We start from the raw sequence: 20,837 nt of genomic DNA, 5'->3' as shown, positions 1-20,837 counted from the left end.
CTTCTTTTTCTTCCTTCTTTCTTCTTCTTTTTTCCTCTTTCTTTTTTCTTCTTTTTTCCCACCCTTCTTCTTTCTATTTTCTTCTTCTTTTTTTTTCTTATTCTTTCTCCCTTCTTCTTTCTTCCTTCTTATACTTCTTTCTTTTTATTTCTTTCTTGTTGCTTCTTTCTTTCTTCTTTCTTTCTTCTTGTTTCTTCCTTTTTTCTTCTTCCTTCTCAATTATTCCTTCTTTCTTCCTCCTTCTTTCTTTTTCATTTTTCCTTCTTCGCTTTTTCTCCTTTCTACCTTATTCCTTATTCTTCATTCGTTCTTCCTTCTTTCTCCTTCCTTCTTTCTCCTTCTTTCTTCCTTTCTCCTTCTTCTTTCTTCCTCCTTCCCTCAGCATTCTTCCTTCCACTTTCTCCCTACTTCCTTTTTCCTTTTGCCATCTTCCTTCTTCGTTATTACTTCCTCCTTCCTTTTTCCTTCTTCATTCTTCCTTTTTCTCTCTTCTTTCTTACTCCTTCCCTCAGTATTCTTCCTTCCACTTTCTCCCTACTTCCTTTTTCCTTCTGTCATCTTCCTTCTCCTTTATTACTTCCTCCTTCCTTTTTCTCTCTTCCTTCTTCTTTCTTCCTCCTTCCTTCATTCTTTCTTCTTCCTTCTTCCTTCTTCTTATTTCCTTATTCCTTCTTCCTTCTTCTCCTTCACTCATCCTTTTTCCTTCTTCCTTCTTCCTTTTTTTCTACTTTCTTCCTACTTTCTTCTTCCTTCTTCCTTTTTCCTTCTTCTTCCTTCCTTCTTCCTTCTTCCTTTTTCCTTCTTCCTTCTTCCCAGCATCATAATTATCAGCCCTATTAATAATGGTAGCATAAATGATTCGCATATTTCAATTGTTAACGAAGATACCCAAAAGTAAAAGAGATATTTCATTACCAGTAGAATTGAAGCTTCAATATTCTTTTTGAATTCTTGAAGGAAAAATGATGCTCTGAAATAAAAATTGCTACTTGTCGTAAATTACGTTACGCCAGTTTTTCTATATTGAACCACTACCCGCTTTTCGTTCTGTTTCTGTAGAAGTTTTATTAATTATCCATTGATCACCATGTTTTGAGAAACCCCAGCCATTCCATCGAAAATGTAACATATTTTATAGGAGACAGTTTCATAGCTAAGTTATAACTAAGTACATAGCCAATTCATAAGATAAATTGCCCTTTTTTATTTTCCTATTAATCAATTGCTTCGCGTGACAGCATTTGTACTTTCACATTTGAATTGTGGTCAAGGATTTTCTTCATCTATTTTTTCATCCATCCCTTATCAGTATCCTTTGTTTACGTGTCTAGACCTGCATCATGCCATCATTTATCTAATACTTTTTCCTTGGTTACCAAGCTCTATATAGCACTAGTTCAAGGGTAACTCCCAGCTCAACGAAAAAAGGCAAACGGTAAATCGAATAATAAGGTATCTGCCCATATCGATGGAAACATACTATTGGCAAGAACAATGCCGTACAGGCGTCGGCTAACCGATGAACATATTGTGCACGAGTAGAGTCGAGAAGAGCAGATCTTTCTACATGCAGGCAGATTTAGCACCACACTGTCTGGGTCAGCTCTAGTCCAGGTGATAAATTAGTTTGAGATAGGTTCTGACGGGTTTATGCGTGAGGACATTGGAGAACACAAATCAAACGAGTCATTGAAATACGATTATGTACATACATCAAGCGATTTGCATCCAAAAAAGGTTGGCGTGTTATCGTGGCGACGTTAGGATGTTTGTTCTCAGACGAATATATTTTGTTAGAAAAATACACCCATTTCCATTACATCAATAACACCCGTATTTTTTTTCGATTTCTTTACAGCTTGGCTATAAAAAATGCAGAAGACAACGGGCCTACGAAAAAAGACCCAGCTAGCTCTGATACGCTTTTCGATGGGGAACAGTAAGTAATATCATTGCCTCTATAAACTGTTCTTTTATGTTCAATAGAAGAACAAGCTTAATAATCATACACACGAATCAAACTTTTTTCTCACACTCCAATAAATGTTATACTTTTTTAATGTGTTTCACTGTATATGCTCGTATTAGTTCATTACATTTTACTACAAGGAACACTCCTCCGCTAGGTGAAACAGATAAGCTACACATATCGAACTCCTCCTTTCATCTATTTTCCCCAGGCCAAGTCTAGAGGAGATCCGAAGCTGGGGCAAAAACTTCGACAAGCTGATGCGGAGTCCTAGCGGGCGAAAGGCATTCCGAGAGTTCCTGCGCTGCGAATATAGCGAGGAAAACATCCTCTTCTGGCTGGCCTGTGAAGAGCTCAAGAAGGAAACCAACCCCGAGGCGATAGAGGAGAAAGCTAGGTTTATCTACGAAGATTATATATCGATTTTATCACCAAAAGAGGTAGGCATCCCGATTTTACCCCGGGGGAAATCGGACCGTCACACCGTGCCGCTGCAGCACGGATATGAGCAACGGCCGTCCTATGGACGCTGCTCCAGTGCGGTGCGGTGTCGGTTACTAGCGGGCGATTTCAGCCCAGAAGCGCCAAGGGAGAGATTGCTAAGTGTGAAAATGGCGCCATCTATGTGGATCCACTTAATTAAAAGTTGATTAAATTAAATCATTTTATGTTTCTTCCTCTGCCGCCGTCCCGCGGGGTTTTTGCGCAAAACTTTGGCACACCTGGATTGGATTGGGGACCTACCGTTGTTGGCGCTTGTACTACTCGATTACTTCAACGATCGCTGCACGCAACAGGTGTCGTTAGATTCCCGAGTACGGGAAATAGTTAATAGGAATATGGTGGAACCCACACCGCACACATTTGACGAAGCTCAACTACAAATTTATACACTTATGCATAGAGATTCGTATCCGAGGTAAGTGAAATTGATTAAATATGTTTCGAGTTAATTCGCTTGGTGGAAAAGTAAAGAATATGGTTTCGAGGAAGATGTTATAAAGCCCATTCGGGGCAAAATGTTTTGTCAGAATAATCAAATATTCGTCATATTTAAAATAAATTTGGTTGAAATGACTACCTGTTCTGCGTGGCAAAATGCCTACGCGACACAATGCTTTTTTAATTTATTTATTTACCACATAGTTTTACAAACTTAACCTACAGAAGAAAAGCATACAGAGCATTGTATTTCACATACAATTTAGATGTTGCAGTTAAGTTATTATACATATTCTTAATAACAAATGTAAAGAAATTTAGCAAAGTGTTTTTCAAATAAAACCCTATTATTCCATCGAGCTTCTCATAGATGCTTTTTAAAACAAAACAAGCTACTGTTCATGTAATTTTTCATATTATACACAATCATTACTGATACAAGGCACTTTTAGCTTTACAATCTTTGTTATTGACTCTTCTGTACAATATATCATCTGCTGATTTTAGTTTCAGATTGAGCTTATTTTTAACCTTCTGTCTGTGCTAAAAAAACTTACGTTGTCTATGCTCTGGGGTCAAATTGACCCCAAATTGAAATTGCTATAACTTTTTTATTGTTTGGCCGATTTTGGATTTTTGGGGCTGTTTCGAAAGATAATTTAATCATCTTCCAGGTCATAGCCGAAAATTGGCTATTGGTGTGCAGGTACATCGCGGGGAGAGGTTTTAGTGAACAAGGGTACAAAAACAGTGATTTTTGATGATTATTTTTCTTATATCTGAAAATCCTACCCATTTTGAACTGCACCTTTTTCAAAAAGGTTATGCAGCAAGGCATGCGCTTTGGCATGAGGCGTTGATAAGTTTAGAACTTGGCCGCCAGATGGTAGTATATTTGAATTCATTATTTTAGACTACGCAAGATATTCCGATATATAGAATTCTCCTTAGTGTAAATATTCTTATCGCACAAATTTAAAATTTGTTAAAATGACGTCTTGATCAAAGGTCGTCTAGTGGAAATGGACTGTCTTGTGACGGAAGTAATAATTGAGAATTTTACAAATAGGCGGAAAATTGGCTGATCTTTGGTTACGCATTGTAACGTTATACGTTTTTTTACCGTTTTAAATTTACGTAAATTTCCGTAGTTTCAGACGTTTTTATCTTTTTAAGCAAAATCAAGTGTAAATAAGTTTTTGAAAATAATTTTTACGAGTCGTCTATTTTAGTTGAATTTAATATTTGTAGTTTTTAACGTTTTTTTTCTTTTTAAGTAAAATCATGTTCAAATTCAAATTAAATTCGGTACGCGTCAACGAGAAAGCAATTCGTTGACAGGGTTTGTGTCTCGACTAAATGTTGTGATTAGGGATCCTATATTTAGAGATATGTGAAAGCGGCCATCTTGAGCCAATCGTGCGTTGGGAGATGTCAGAATCTGAGCCAAATGAACATTGCTATCGTTGCGGATTGAAAGGTATTGCGTTTGTAATAAAAAAGATTGTACGAAAAGTTTTGTCCAATAAACAATTTGAATGGTATTATGTTTATTTGTATTGCACTTTTATTTCAGTGATAATGCATTGTTGGACGTCGGATACGCAAAGTCATGTTCGAGCTCCAACATTTTGTGCCGCAGCAAGTGCTGGCAGCGTTTGTTTACGAAAGTAATAGCGTTGCTAAATCGTCTGAAAAAGAATTCGCACATCTCTTAATATAGAATCCCTAGTTGTGATGTTTGAGTACTATGACAACAGCCATAATCAATAGGGCAACGATACTTTGTTCTATGTTCTACATAGTAAAGTTAGCTTGATGTTTCCGAAGGCGAGAGCTCTATGTCGCCATTTAAAATTTAAATTGGCGCAATTGCTGAATAATGGGTTAATTGTTGTAGAAGGTTTCTTGCTCAAGAACAAACTCAAACTCGGTCATTTCGCTTCCATAACGGCTGGCAGTTAGAAGTTTTGCGAGTTTAAGAGTTTTATATAGAGAATTTGAGTAAAGTTTAGTTCGTCGAGGTAATTAAAGTTGTTCGGGAATAACAAAACCGTTCTTTTAGCGTGATGCTTTAAGCTAGAATTTTATTATATTTTAGTAATTAATTTTACTATCGAATGATTAACTCACAATTTCGGTTCGATTGTTTGGTAACTCTATCCCTCGAACAAACTTACATTCACTGTAGGGTTATGATCTATAACATAATGATGATCAGTAAGTATAATATTTAAGAGGAAAATTCATGCCATACCTAATTCAATAACGAGTATAACTTTATGATACACTTTAAACGGCTCTTCAGATTTTACTGGGATTGCTATAGAAATATAGTATGATCTTTAGTAATTAACAGTTTCATTATGATCATCGTCTAACCTGCTCAGTTGGATACAACATGCAAAATATCTCCTCTAATCTGATACTGAATTCAATTGATTGATCCTTCATCCGAATATTTAGCACTTGGATTATATCGATAACGGAAACTTTACTTTTATATAAAAATGCTATTTTAACTAGCTAATAAGATTTTCTCGAATAATATACACCATGCATGTGGTCACAGTATTGCTCGAACTATCTATCTGCCGTTGTCTGGATGTAGTTGTCTATCGCTACGCTTTCGTCCCTATCTTAGTCTCGTAGTATTAGACATCAGTTGGCATGGTTGCCAGATGCGGGGTAACGTCTCCAACATTCCCCTCCCCGTAAGGATGAGTGATGACCTCAGCGTTACAGCCATTCGCGACATCTAGTACCGCCAATTTGGAGACCGGTCTTCGGAACAACCCTCTTGAAGTTTGAACTACAGCTTGTCGAATTCTGCCATCTTTCCCTTTCGCCACATCCAGAACTCGTCCACGCGTCCACCCATCACATTTCTTATCTTCAATGATGGCCACTAAGTCGTCGGAATTGACTGGTTGAGCCATACCATTTGGTACTTTGGTCTCGTTAGAGTTGGTAGATATTCCCGTACCCAACAACACTTCCAAAAATTGTCCAACTTTTCTTGTATTTGCGCCCAGCTGTTACGGAGCACTTGGTCTGGGCATCCCAAATCTACAGAAGGTTGCTTAACACCACTCGAACTGCCCAAGAGAAAATGATTTGGGGTTAGCGCCTCCTGTTCCGGAGAATCAAGCGGCAAGTAAGTGAGCGGTCTTGAATTAACAATTGATTCAGCTTCCAAAAGGTGGGTCAATAATGCTTCATCGTCGAATTTTCTATCCTGTGGTATACTCATCAGTGCTGTCTTGACTGAGCGTACCAGACGCTCCCATGAGCCTCCCATATGGGGAGCGGATGGAGGTATGAAAAACCATTTCGTCTCCGTGTTCGTGAATGTTGCTGCAGCTACTTTATCGATGCGTTTGATTTGCTCTTGTAGAATACTATCTGCTCCGACAAAATTTCGCCCATTATCGGAGTATATCTCCAACGGCGCTCCTCTTCTGCATATGAATCTGCGGATGCAAGCGATACAGGACTGAGTGGACAAATCATAAGCGACTTCTACATGTACAGCACGGATTGTTAAGCATGTAATGAGGCAGACCCATCTTTTCGCATTGGACCTGCCTACCTTGACGAGAATTGGTCCGAAGTAGTCGATGCCGATATAACTGAACGGACGCACTCCGGGAGACAAACGAGCTTCAGGTAGTGGACCCATTCTTGGTACAACCGGTTGCGATTTGTATACCTTGCACCATTGACACAATCTTGTCACCGTTCTTACGATAACTCGAATCCGGGGAATGTAATATTTTTGACGAAGTTCATTAACGATCGTCTCGGCATTTCCGTGAAGGAACTTCCTGTGATAGTAGTCCACAATCAGAAAAGTTACATGATGCTTTCGAGGAAGTATGACAGGATATTTGAGGTCAAACGCATCTACGTGTGCCGAACCAGTGCGGCAGTCTATACGCAAAACTCCGGTTTCATCTACCATCGGTGTAAGCTTGTAGATAGAGCTTGACTTGTCGAGTGTACAACGCTGATTTTCCGACCGATTCATATTTCCAGTTATAATGGTCATTTCATCTGGATAGACGGTCCACTGTACCATCTTTCAGATTTGAATCTCGGCTGCTTCCTAATCTTCGTAGGTTGGTTCTTTCCCCATTATAGTGTTTGCTTTATTGACTTTATGAACGGTGATAATATGGAAAACGAATGCTACTGTTCGTAGCAGCCTGTTCCAATTGGAAAAGCGTTTAAAATCGACCATCGGCGTAATCACTTCGTGGAACAAGTGGCATGGACGTAATTCCTCTTCGGTGGAAACTGTTGACGCAACTGCTTTAGGCCACAGTTCCTCCGCCCTGCTCAAGAACTCCGGTCCTTGGACCCAACGACTACCAGCGTCGAAGCATGGCCCTTTGCCCCATTTGGTGGCCTCGTCTGCGATGTTTAATCTGCTTGGGACCCACCGCCATTCGTTTTCCTTCGTCAACGTCAGCACTTCTCCTACGCGACAAGCCACAAATTGTTTATAGCGGCGATGTTCCGAACGAAGCCAGGCCAATACTGTGTTGGAATCAGACCAGCAGAAGCGCTGTTGAATTGGAATCGTGTGATTCTCTACCACAAACGTTAACAAGCGAGCTCCTAAGACGGCGGCCATCAATTCCAAGCGCGGTATAGACACATACTTTAAAGGAGCGACCTTGGTTTTAGCGGTCACAAGCGAGCATTGTGGGTTACCTTTCATATCGATAATCCTGAAGTACACGACTGCAGCATACGCCGCTTCGCTGGCATCAACAAACAAGTGCGCTTGCAGAGTTTGGTAACGTTCGGTGGTGGCATTTGCGAAGTAACATCGAGGTATCTCAATTCTCCTTACAACGTCCAGTAACTCGATCCATTTTCGCCAACTTTGTTCGATTCGCTGACCCACGTACTCGTCCCATTTTATACCGCTTCGCCATACCTCCTGCATAATTATTTTCCCATGCACCAGAAAAGACGCAAGGAGCCCTAGTGGATCGAAGAGGCTCATTACGGTCTTAAGTATTTGCCTTTTAGTCGGTCCACTTGTCGAACGAATGAGTGCATCTATTTCAACCCGGAACGTCGTAGAAAACCGCAGCATATCTGTTTCCGTCTGCCAGAGCATTCCCAGTACTCTATCCGAATCATCACCGCCTGCAGCTGTCAAGTCTTTTGTCGAAGCCTTCGAACGTTCACCCAAATGCTCCAAAACTTTCCTCTCATTGCATAACCAATTACGAATTTCAAATCCACCGTTGCTGTGTATATAACGAACCTGCTCTGTAACCAGTTTAGCCTGCTCCGCGTTCTCGAAACTATCGAGGTAGTCATCAACATAATGTGATTTTATGATTCCTTCGGTCGCCCTTGGAAACTGGGCCTCGTGCTCTTGCGCATTCTTGTTTTTGACGAATTGGGCAGATGAAGGTGAACTGGTTGACCCAAAAGTCAAGACGTCCATAACGAAGATTTTTGGGGGTTCTTCAATGGTATCGCGCCATAGAAATCGCTGGGCTTGACGGTCAGCTGCGATGACCTTTATTTGATGAAACATTTCTTCTGGAAATTGTCGATATCGGAACAGAACCGAGGGTAGTGAAACGAGAAGGTCGGGTCCAGCCAGAAGAAATGTATTCAGCGACACTCCTTCAACTTTCGCTGCTGCGTCCCAAATCAGTCGTACCTTGGTTGGCTTTTTGGGATTTATAACGGCACCCAACGGAAGGTACCATGTTCGTCTGGGGTCGGATTCGTTCAGCTCCATTTCTGTGGCAGGGTGCGCATAACCCTTGTCCTGATACTCCTGCAGCTGCCTGTGCAGGTTTTCCTTCAGAACAGGATCACGAGTCATGCGTTTCTCCAAACACTTCAATCGTTGCAGTGCCATTGGAAAGCTGTCGGGAAGTTCGACTTGATTGTGTTTCCACAACAGCCCTGTTGAGAAACGGTTACCTTCTCTACGAGTGGTTTGCTCCAGAATCCATCGCGCTCTTTGCACCTCATCCGATTCCAGATGCTCCATCTTCCGTAATCCAATTTCTTCTGCATCGAAGTATTCGCGAATCAGATTGTCCAGTCCATCTCCACTATCGCATTCGCAAATATGATAATTGTAATGATTTTCTGCGAAATCTTCCGACATGCTTCCATATACGCACCAGCCTATGCGTGTTTTCACCGCTATCGGACCTCCTCTTCCTTCTTTGATTGTTTGTGGCACCGCCAGCGATAGATTGCGCAATCCGATCAACAAACGAGGAACAGCTTTCTTGTAGCTGCGGATCGGTAGTCCGCTTAAATGCTTGTACTTCCGTTGAAGTTCTTCAAAACAGAGCGTTTGAGTTTGTAGGTTCAGGCGGTCCACGGTTCTAACGTTGTTCAAACGATATTTTTTCTTGCCTTTCAATTCCGATATCTCTACCGATACTATCTGCGACATTTCTTCAGAACGAAACATATCGGCTGTCCATTTTAGGCACAGTGGGATTACTGGTCCCTGCAGATCCAATTGTTCCGCCAAGCTTTGTTCTAACAGTGTTGCTGATGAACCTTCATCTAGGAAGGCAAAGGTATCAATGGATTTTGACGGTCCTGTTACAGTCACGGGAACTATACGAAATAAAACTGATTGTCCACAGTGGTGGTAGGTGTGACTTTCGGAAAATTTTGTGTTGCTATCAATCATTTTCTTTGTCGCGTGTAGTAATGGATGGTGTCGTAACTGACACCCGCTGACCTCGCACCGATTTGACGACCTACAGGCTCTTCGTCCATGTTGACCCAAACAGCATCGACACAATTTTAATGCTGAAACAGTTTTCCACCGACTGTCGATGCTGCTATTCTTGAATGCGTAACAATCCTTAACACGATGGCCACCTTTACCACATACAAGGCACGATTTAGGAATATCCTTTTGAACAGAGTGTGGACAATCAGGTTCAACAGTCTCTACGTGAGAATGCATATATCCCTTTTCCCTGAATTTTTGCTTTTCTGTCTTGTGTTCTTGGTTTCCAGAGTACATAACTACTTTGCTTACAGACTCAACGACAGACGACATGAAACTGCTAAATGTTTGTAGTGTTGGTTGTGGAAAATTTACTAAATGCTGAGCCCATTGCATTTTCACACCGGTAGGTAGCTTCTCCACCAGTTCTTGTAAGAGAACGGGATTGGATAGATGGGTTCGCTGATCAGCGGCGATGAGATGGCTGACTAAATTTCTGACAGCCATACCGAAATCGATGAGGGTCTCTAACCGCTCCGACTTCGGGGCTGGGGCATCACGGGCAGTCTTGATTAGCTTACTAATTATCACTTCTGGACGCCCATAAAGTGTTTGCAACGTGCGAATAACCTCCGGTACCGAATCTGGATCAAGCAGGTTGTACCGCACCGATTTCAGTGCATTGCCTTTAATGCAGCGTTGCAGTCGTGCGAGGTTCTCCACTCGAGTGTATCCGCACGCAAACGTACTGTTCCGGAAATTACTAATGAATAACGGCCACTCTTCTGGGTCACCGTAGAAGTCCGGAAGGTCTCTGGGCATCACCTGTCTTGCCGCAAGTTGTTCTGGTGATGGTCGGTGTACCTCCAAAGGCAATTGATCTGCAACTTGACTGGGACAGTTTAACTGTTGTTGCTGTGGAGTACTGGCTAAACCAATATCCAAGGATGTTATCGATCATTTAGTAATTCGCGTTCAATCATTTAGTAGTTTGTCAATAAATCATTCCAAAAGCTGAATTTCGAAATGTGTTGTATGGTGGACTTCTAGTGCGGAGCTTTTCTACAATTCGACCTAATGGTTCGGTGTTAGAATTCAACTAACAACGGAGTTATAGCGCTAGTTGCAGTAGCTTAAACTATATGATTGGAATTTTGTAGTCATTTAGTCTAAGTTACTGAAACTAGAGCTATAACTCCGTTACTAGTGGTATTCAAACAACGAACCATTAGGCTGAGTTGTAGAAAAACCTTCGCACTAGAAGTCCACCATACAACACATTTCGATATTCAGCTTATGGAATGAGTTATTGTTTACTAAATGATCGAATGCGAATTACTAAATGATTGATAACATCCTTGCCAATATCAGTTGAGCGCGCGAATCTACTGCGCTGCTGCTTGTTTATACGCTGGCCTTGGAAAGGGTCCGATGAATTGAAAACGTGAGTGTTACTAACCGGAATTGTTTTCTCGGGGACTCTAATCTGATTCCTGTCGGACTGGGTTAACGATTCTGGACTGTCTCGCCCTACGCGATTAATTTTGGGAGCTGCTCCTTTCGACGCATCTCGTAATGGCCACAATGGATGTGGCTCTAAATTACGTTGCTGCAACTCCAAACGACATGTCCGAAGTTGATCTTGAAGATCCTGCATTGCCTGACGATCGTTTATTGAATCTTCTCGACATTTCTGAAGCTGCGATTTGAGTAGACTGATATCATCTGTTGCTAGTTTTCTTGCTTCAGCTTCTACTCGTTTCAGGTTTCGCTTAATAACAACTGCTCGCTTTGGTACAATCCTGTCCTTCAATTAGAAGTCATCAGCTGATCGATCTGTTGCTCCGATCGCTGGCATGGAGAGTCTGAGTGGCTCTTTGGTTTTGATTGCATCTATAGCAGTTTGTTGTTCCCCAGGCAAAAGATCGTCTCTGTTTACATTGGTAGGTATGTTCGCACGAACGGATGAAGTCTTCGTGCCAGTGAGCGTATTACGTTCAGGGAGCGACGCTGCTACTTGGCCTACCCACTCGGTTACGAGCTTCTCTCGATCTCGAGCTTCAATCTCCTCGATCCTGCTACGAACACTGCGAGTCTCAGCTTCTTCTTCCAACGCACACTGCTCCAGTAGATCATACTTAGCTTTTACGAATTCCTTTTCCATGTTGATCTCCAATTGCTTTTTACGTAGCTCTTTCTCTTCTGCCAACCGTTGAAGGCTGATCTCTAGCAGAGCTCTACGGTTCGAGGACGTCGTATGGTTTGAGGTAGATCGCGGCGGGGGAATGGGCAAACATTTGTTGCATATCCACCTAGAGTGATCTGCCACAGATGCGTCGACCTTAGCACACGAGAAATGCCACCAAGCAGTGCATTTATCACACTGTACGATATCGTCGGCCGTATCAGGACGATCGCATCCAGCGCAGGTGTAGGAGTCTTCATTAGATGAGCTTGTTTTCGACATTTGTGACGAAATTCTTAAAGTTTTGTTCGGGAATAACAAAACCGTTCTTTTAGCGTGATGCTTTAAGCTAGAACTTTATTATTTTTTATTTATATTTAGTTATATTTTTTTACTATCGAATGATTAACTCACAATTTCGGATCGATTATTTGGTAACTCTATCCATCGAACAAACTTACATTCACTGTAGGGTTATGATCTATAACATGAAGGTGATCAGTAAGAATATTATTTAAGAGGAAAATTCATGCCATACCTAATTCAATAACGAATATAACTTTACGATACACTTTAAACGGCTCTTTAGATTTTACTGGGATTGCTATAGAAATATTTTATGATCTTTAGTAAGTAACAGTTTCACTATGATCATCGTCTAACCTGCTCAGTTGGATACAACATGCAAAATATCTCCCTCTAATCTGATACTGAATTCAATTGATTGATCCTTCATCCGAATATTTAGCACTTGGATTATATCGATAACGGAAACTTTACTTTTATATAAAAATGCTATTTTAACTAGCTAATAAGATTTTCTCGAATAATATACACCATGCATGTGGTCACAGTATTGCTCGAACTATCTATCTGCCGTTGTCTGGATGTAGTTGTCTATCGCTACGCTTTCGTCCCTATCTTAGTCTCGTAGTATTAGACATCAGTTGGCATGGTTGCCAGATGCGGGGTAACGTCTCCAACAAAAGTGATTGGAGTGATTTTGTACGTGATTGTAATTAGTTTTTTCGTTCGTTCTGTAAATTTGATTCTGTTGTCGGTGTAGCCGACTCTCGCAAATTTCTATTTTAAATACTATAGTGTACCAAAAAAGGTAATTTTTTGTCGAACTACTCGTTGTATGTTTAAATGTTAATTTATGTTTCGCGTTGGACTTCCAGCGCGTGGCGCTTTTTTTTGGTACGGGCTGGAATTTCGGAGTCGACCCGGAGTCAACGAAAAGGGTTTACGGTATTTTGCCGTTTTAAAGTTTGGAGGAGTTTTTTGTGGAGTCCGTGCACTCCTCAAGGCCCGCCCTTCGGGGTAGCGAAACGTAGTGTGGTGAAGTTTCGTCAAAAAGAGAAGTGAAAAGTGAACCGTCGATCGTTAATCAATCGACGGTGGTCCAAAACGTTCCAAACCCTACGGACCGTTCGGAGAGCTCGGCGCGTAGAATATGTCACTAATTGCGTACCACAGTGCCGGATTGGAACCAAAGGCGAGGGTTCATTTCATCACGGGCGGTCATAGCCGTAAAAAGCGAAGCCGTGCGGAAGTACGTTGGCCCTTGTCCGGAAGGAAAAATCGACCTGGGAAGCGCGACATCCGTCGACGCAGCTCTCTCGAGGAAATCGAAGGCCTTCCGTCCAGCCGCCACCCACTTCGCAGATTTAGTTCGGTCATATTTGCACGGGCTCATCAGCTGCGCACCATCCTGCAGCTAGGCGATTCTTCTGTCGCCGCCATCGTCAAGGATAGCTTCGCCGCCATCGCCACGAACAGGTTCGACGCCATCGTTCCGAACCGGTTCGCCGCCATCGCGCCGGCGAAACCCACCAAGTCGACGAAGAAGAAAACCTGCGCAGGTATGTGACTAGAGTGTAGACATGGCCATGATCTAGATAACCATTTCCATATCCGTACCAATTCCAAAAGTGTTCAACCCGAAACAAATAAACCCCCATGAATTGTAAGTAAGAAGATCAAGTAGTTTTTTTAGTTGGAGTAATCGCTGAAAGATCACTCCGTTCGCTTTTCCGTTCCGTTCCGTTGACTACGTTGATTACTCGCTTTGCTTAATTTCTGCCGGGATTTATTGGCGGGTTGGAAGAGTTTGAGGGTAACATAACTTGGGAGGTGGCCGAATTGGAGAAGCACTTGGTGCAAGGCAATATTTTAAGTTTCAGCCAGCGACCGTTCGAGTGACCCCTGAGGAGAGAAGTCGAGTGTTAGTCGGGCAAAAGAACTCGACCGGTGGTCTTCCGGATCCCGGAAGTGGCGCTTAAGCCACCGGTTAATCATAAACCTCGAGCAGAAGCAACGAACGATTACAGCATGTAGACTCAAAGGCCTTAATTCCAGGGTTTTCTTGGATGACCTAAAAAATATTCTGTGAACACATTCTATTATATGCAGCATCGGTGGAGCAGGTTGAATACAAAGAAAACTTTTGATGAACTCCACAACATTCATGTTTACCAAAAATGCTACAAACAAAAATACATCAGATCTTACATGGAACAATATACTCAAATATAACAGCTCAAATATAACAAATATAACAGCCCGCATCTTGGAAGAAGTGCTCACTTTGTGCTCGCTTTGTAGTGGACATCCTGAACAATGTTGCCGAATACAACTTGGGTGTAGGTATGAGGGATCTCAAGCTAAAGCAATATTTCAAATATGCAAAAATATTGCAAGTACATTAGCGCCACCTATTTGTAAATTTCTTAATAATATATTCCGTCACATCCATCCATTCCCACCAAAAGACGTCATCTTTACAAATTTCAAATTTGTGCGATAAGAATATTTACAATGAGAAAAATTCCATATAACGGAATTACTTGAGTAGTCTAAAATAATGAATTCAAATATACCGCCACCTAGCGACCAAGCTCTAAACTAATCAATGCCTCATGCCAAAGCACACGCCCTCCTGCATAACCTTTTTGAAAAGGTGCAGTTCAAAATGGGTAGGATTTTCAGATATAAGTAAAATAAGCATGAAAAATCACTGTTTTTGTACCCTTTTTTACGAAAACCCATCCCCGCGATGTACCCACCTATAGAATAACCTGAAAGATGATTAAATTATCTTTCTAAACAGCCCCAAAAATCCAAAGTTGGACAAACATTTAAAAAGTTATAGCAATTTCAATTTGGGGCTAATTTGACCCCAGAGCACAGACAACGTAAGTTTTTTTGAAAAAAGTACGCTGTAGCGCATGTTTTCAAGATTTTTCAAGCGTTGCACCTAAGAGACAGATCTTGGCGAATTTTACCAAACTACCAAAAATTAGGAGAATCGGTTGAAAACTAAAAAAATGGCAGCCACTCAAAGTGGCCTGAGGTCATATTGACCCCAGAGCACAGACAAAAGGTTAAGTACATCCGAAACCCAGTTCCAGAGTGTTCTTGAGTTATTACATTGTTTGATCCTATGGTTGTTTGTATCGGGTTGTTTACAAACATCAGGCAAATAGTTGTCCATATTCGCAAAATTGTGAGTTGACATTTTAACCTTATTTGGATAAACGTCATTAAACACTTCGAACAAAACAGAGCTTGCTTAAGATGGAATACAGTTTTTTGCTATGTTTTCCTAAATCACTTCCCAAGGAAGATTTTGATGATTTTGGGGACGATTCAAATATAACGTCCACTACTTTTTAAAATTTCCAGACCCCCCTCTGTCACGCTTTTTTGTATACCTAGTATATGCAGTGTCACAAAATCTAAGACCCCTCCCCCCCTAAAACATGTGACATCATTGTTGAACGACCCCTTGGACAATTTTACCTTGAACTTCTTTCCAACTTTGAGCCACAATCAAACCTAATGTTTTCAACTCAGTTTTTTTCGGAGACCTTCTGATGACCTAATTTACAATTATTAAATCTGATAAACCCTGACTTTTTTAAATTTAATTTGATACTAGCAGAAAAGGAATATTAATTAATTATGTTTAACACTAGATCAAATTCCTGATCATTCCTAATAACTATCGTTATATCATCAGCAAATGCCCTTATTTTCACAAATTTATTTTCTATTAAGATTCCTCTGATTTCAGCATATATCTGCCTAATTAACGGTTCTATGTACATTAGCATTAGCATTAGCATTGTTACGGTGTAATTCGTAGATTGGACACTAGTGATACTCATGTTTTACTTTTGAGATCCTTATCTAGAATGCTATCAGAAATCAAAAAGGGGAGTGTTCCTTGATTCCAGTCTTAAACAAAAATCACCAATGCATGAGGATTACTACTCCTGGCCACGTCCATCTGCACCGTAACTAGGGAGAGGAAGGAAGTGTTGATGTAGTACTTACTTAATGAGAGGCCACCGACTTAGCGACACCCTCATAAGTACCACAGAGTTGGATAATGAGGAAGGGATTCGTTGGGTCAGGATTTGCCTGAAGCTATTTAGGCAATGTAACCGTGGTAGATCTTATCCCGTAACACACCACGTAAAGGTGTCTACCCAGCATTACGGGTACCTAATTAACGGTTCTATGTACATTACAAAAAGAATCATTGAAAACGGACATCCCTGTCTAACGGACCTTACAATTTGGATACTATTCGTCAAAACCCCTTTCACTAGTATCCTTGACATTGCATCTGCATACAGGCTTTGTATCGCCCTTAAAACTGGACGTGGTAAACCGAACTTATCAATTACCTCTCATAATCGATCATGGTGCACAGCAACAAACGCTTTTTCAAGGTCTATGCTTAGTAACGTAAATTGTATTTGGACTGTTGCGCAATAATAACAAGTGTTCACATGATGTCAAGATTGTCAACACACGATTTTTCCGGAACCACTGCAGACTGTCCTTCGTCAATGATCTCACCGATTCGTCCCGAAATTCGTTTTGCTAACTTTTTGCCTTTCTCGTACAACTAAGTTGTACCGAAAGGCTATCATTTCACTCAAAATCGAACTTTTGATAGAAATCCCGGAGACCCATAGTGTTATATACCATTCGACTCAGCTCGATGAGCTGAACAAATGTCTGTCTGTCCGTGTGTGCGTGTGTGTGTGTATGTGTGTGCGTGTGTGTGCACAAAATGCCATAAAAACATTAGCCAAATTTTCACATAGAAACTCTTATCCGAGTTTCTTGCAACAAGTTGCATCCGACAGAGACTAAAACGCCGTTGATCACTATTGAATTTCATAATAATTGCAAATTGCAAAAAATAGATAATATTAAAATAGTGATGAGACATAGTCACATAGAACAATAATGTGTTATGAAAAATGCCTTGCATCTATGAATATTTTATCCGTGGCTTCCCAATAAGAATTTCATCGTACTATAAAGATGCTCGTGTTGCACGCATTTAGGCGTAAGTATGCTCTTCGTTCAGTTTCATAGTACTATGAAATTGTCCGAAAGTCAAAATTCGAACATAGGAAATTCGAGAAACTTTTGGCAGCGCCATCTGTCGTCTACTAGTGTAAATTTTCTATCATAACATTAGACGGTGTAATTGTTTTGCCTTTCTTGTACATCATCGAGGTGTAAGCGTATAGGCTACATTTATTACCTTTTGCGCGAGAAAGGCGCCACCACCGCTAGGTGGATTAATCTGGGTTTTGTAAAAATTTTATAGTCCGTGTTCAATAAACTAATCGGTCTAAAATTTGTCAAATCCTTTGCCTTCCCATTTTTTGGTATCAACGTTATGACCCCCTCAGAAAAGCTTTCCATGGGAGTAAGCGAGTTATCCAAAAAAACATTGAACAGTTTCAATAGTTCTTGTTTAACTAACTCGAAATGCACTAGATAGAACTCGTAGGTTATTCCGTCTGGTCCTGGAGACTTTTTCTGTTTTGCACTAGTAATTGTTGCTCTTAACTCATTTTGGTCAAAAGAGCGCACCAAATTTTCTTTTGTTATTGCACTATATGATCTACCGATGTGATCTAATGCTTCGCACCGAGTTTCTTTTTAAAACCCGGAGGGTTATCCTCGTCAGTTTCACCAGTCGATCCTCCGGTTGAGTGTCGTCGTTTTACCCCAGATCTATCTCCGAATCCGATTCCGTTTCCATTATCGTTTCATCTTTCGCGGGACTTTTATTGCGTGAAGAAACCAACGTGACAATTTTTACCGTCACGCTCTCCTTCTCCTTTACTGCCTCAAGCCCAGTCAATACTCCGGAGTAGCTGGGAGCCTGCTCCTGGGCAGGATCCTGGCTCAACTGTTTTATTCCTTCTTCGCCATCTTTCATCGGCGAAACGGATTTTCCTTCTTCATTCGACGTCCCATTTTCTCGATATGCTCCAAAAGAATTGTCATTGATTTCTTCTTTTCTTCAAGTTTTTTGTGGACAGTCGGTTTTCAAAGGAAACACTTTTGTTTTAAGCCTTCATAATAAATTCGACCTTTTCTGCTTAGGAAGTACAGAGATGCTGGAACCACTTTTTTAACGTCCAGGTACACGCCGCGTACCCCTGTAAACATGTTTAGTCCCAAATCCACTGGAAACCTTTCTCTCACCATTCTCTTCACATTATCGTATCTGCTTAGGACCGCTGAGATTTCAGAGTCCGGGACTTCAGGAGGCAAATCAAAGATGCGCAAGTATTTCGTGTGGCATCCTGCCACGGACACTTTTACCTCAACCTTTTCACCATTGGAGTAACGAAAGACAATGATTTTCGGAATCTGCTCTTGTGCTTCTTTCATGGCGTCAAGGGTTTTAAACTTGACACACAAACACTGTTCTTCCACCATCTTGTAAGTCGTTTCCATAGAATCGAGATCGGCATCAAGATTCTTACCGAAACGCGCTGTTTCCACCAACGACGGTGCTGGTGATCTCAGCGGAAACCGAAACGCTAGGGTATTTTTCACAAGTCCGTCCTCCATGGTCTAACTTTTAGACGACGAGTATCAGAACGCCGGAACCACGTGCTCGGGCAACGAATTAAATTAGGTTAGGTACAAAGCGCACGAGAGAGAGTAGGGGAAGGGGGGAAATATGCCCTAGCTAAGCAAACACTGCTTTATTGTCTTATTTGTAACGCTATTCATGGGTATTTTTGCATTATGCATCAGTTAAACAAGATGGCTAGTTGATTTTATTCATTTATTATCAGACTAAGGCCGGAGTGGCCTGTGCTGCACATAAAAGTCTTCTCCATTCAGCTCGGTCCATGGCTGCACTTCGCCAACCACGCAGTCTGCGGAGGGTCTGCAAATCGTCCTCCACCTGATCGATCCACCTTGCCCGCTGTGCACCTCGCCTTCTTGTTCCCGTCGGATCGTTGTTGAGAACCACTTTCACCGGATTACTGTCCGACATTATGTCTACGTGCCAGGGCCACCGCAGTCTTCCGATTTTCGCGGTGTGAACGATAGATGGTTCTCCCAACAGCTGATGCAACTCGTGGTTCATTCGCCTCCTTCACGTACCGTCCGCCATCTGCACCCCACCATAGATGGTACGCAACACTTTCCTTTCAAAAACTCCCAGTGCGCGTTGGTCCTCCACGAGCATTGTCCAGGTCTCGTGTCCGTAGAGAACTACCGGTCTTATAAGCGTTTTGTAGATAGTCAGTTTGGTACGGCGGCGAACTCTATTCGATCGGAGGAGCGTCTTACGGAGTCCAAAGTACGTACGATTTCTAGCCACTATGGGCCTCCGAATTTCTCTGCTGGTATCGTTATCGGCGGTCACCAGTGAGCCCAAGTACACGAAGTACAAGACTTACAAGTACTTATAAGTACAAGAGTACAAGAATTATTCTTCAACCACCTCGATTTCGTCACCACCGATACAAACTCGTGGTGGGTGGCTTACATTGACCTCTCTTGAGCCTCTTCCCATCATGTACTTCGTCTTCGACGTGTTGATGACTAGTTCAATCCGTTTAGCTTCGCTTTTCAGTCTGATGTGGGCTTCCTCCATCCTCTCAAAGTTACGTGCCATAATATCAATGTCGTCGGCGAAACCAAATAACTGGACGGACATCGTGAAAATCGTACCACTCGTGTCAATCCCTGCCCTTCGTATTACTCCCTCCAAAGCGATGTTGCATAGCAGACACGAAAGACCATCACCTTGCCGTAACCCTCTACGCGTTTCGAAGGGACTCGAGAATGCCCCTGAAACTCGAACTACGCACATCACCCGATCCATCGTCGCCTTGATCAACCGTATCAGTTTATCCGGAAATCCGTTTTCGTGCATTAGCTGCCATAGCTGGTCCCGATCGATTGTATCATATGCGGCTTTGAAGTCCAAGTTTGAAGTCCCCAGGGGGGGGGGTTATGTGGTCGTTTTGGGGCCTCTTCCCCTATTTACACCGAAAGAAGGTTTGCTGACCCCTGACGTTTGTTTGCTGAGATCTCTTAAATCAACCAGATTTTTATATTTATTAATAGGGCACTGCACGGAAACATCTTCTTCTCTTTCGTTCCTCATAAATTTTGACGTTTATTGGCATTGTTGTTTTATAATTTCTATGCAGCGAGAAAGAGACAAAGCAGTCCTTGCAGTGTTTTATAGGGCACTGCACGGAAACATCTCTTTCTCTTTCGTTTCTTATAAATTTTGACGTTTACTGGCCTTGTTGTTTTCTAATTTCTTTGCAGCGAGAAAGAGACAAAGTAGTCCGTGCAGTGCCCTATAACCCACGTGTTGCAACGCTTCGTTGATAAGCACCACACATCCAACGGTGTAGTTAGTACGAGGCCTGCTTTATCTATCTACCTTGCGAGACTGCTTGTCAGCAGTGTTGGTAAAAACTCAAAATCTCAAAACCCATGGATGATTCAAATCAAGCGTGAGTTGAAACGCACCCAACTCAGCACCTAAAAACTCATGGATGAGTTGAATCATCTATTTGAATCATCGTAGGTTTTCTCTTGTTCTCCTTTTAAATGCGGTTTTGAACTGCAATGATTTTTTGGCAAATGAGTGAAACGATGCGTTTTAGCATGAAAAATTCAAGCGTGATGCATTCCTT

The 20,837-nt window shown here is 41.7% G+C and overlaps 1 protein-coding gene across 3 annotated transcripts in view; it reads left to right on the top strand.

Moving 5' to 3' along the window:
• The window catches only part of LOC134215247 (regulator of G-protein signaling 17), a 106,070-nt gene that overhangs the window by 81,611 nt on the left and 3,622 nt on the right, over positions 1–20,837 (top strand). For all 3 annotated transcript variants that reach the window (XM_062694467.1, XM_062694466.1, XM_062694468.1), the window contains exons 3-5: positions 1,859–1,939; positions 2,181–2,409; positions 2,767–2,888. In XM_062694467.1, the coding sequence (XP_062550451.1) occupies positions 1,859–1,939; positions 2,181–2,409; positions 2,767–2,888 (432 nt within the window). The remainder of the gene's footprint in view (positions 1–1,858; positions 1,940–2,180; positions 2,410–2,766; positions 2,889–20,837) is intronic.

Source organism: Armigeres subalbatus, chromosome 2, assembly GCF_024139115.2.
Source record: "Armigeres subalbatus isolate Guangzhou_Male chromosome 2, GZ_Asu_2, whole genome shotgun sequence".
NCBI classification, from domain to species: domain Eukaryota; kingdom Metazoa; phylum Arthropoda; class Insecta; order Diptera; family Culicidae; genus Armigeres; species Armigeres subalbatus.
This window is presented reverse-complemented; position numbering and strand designations above follow the sequence as displayed.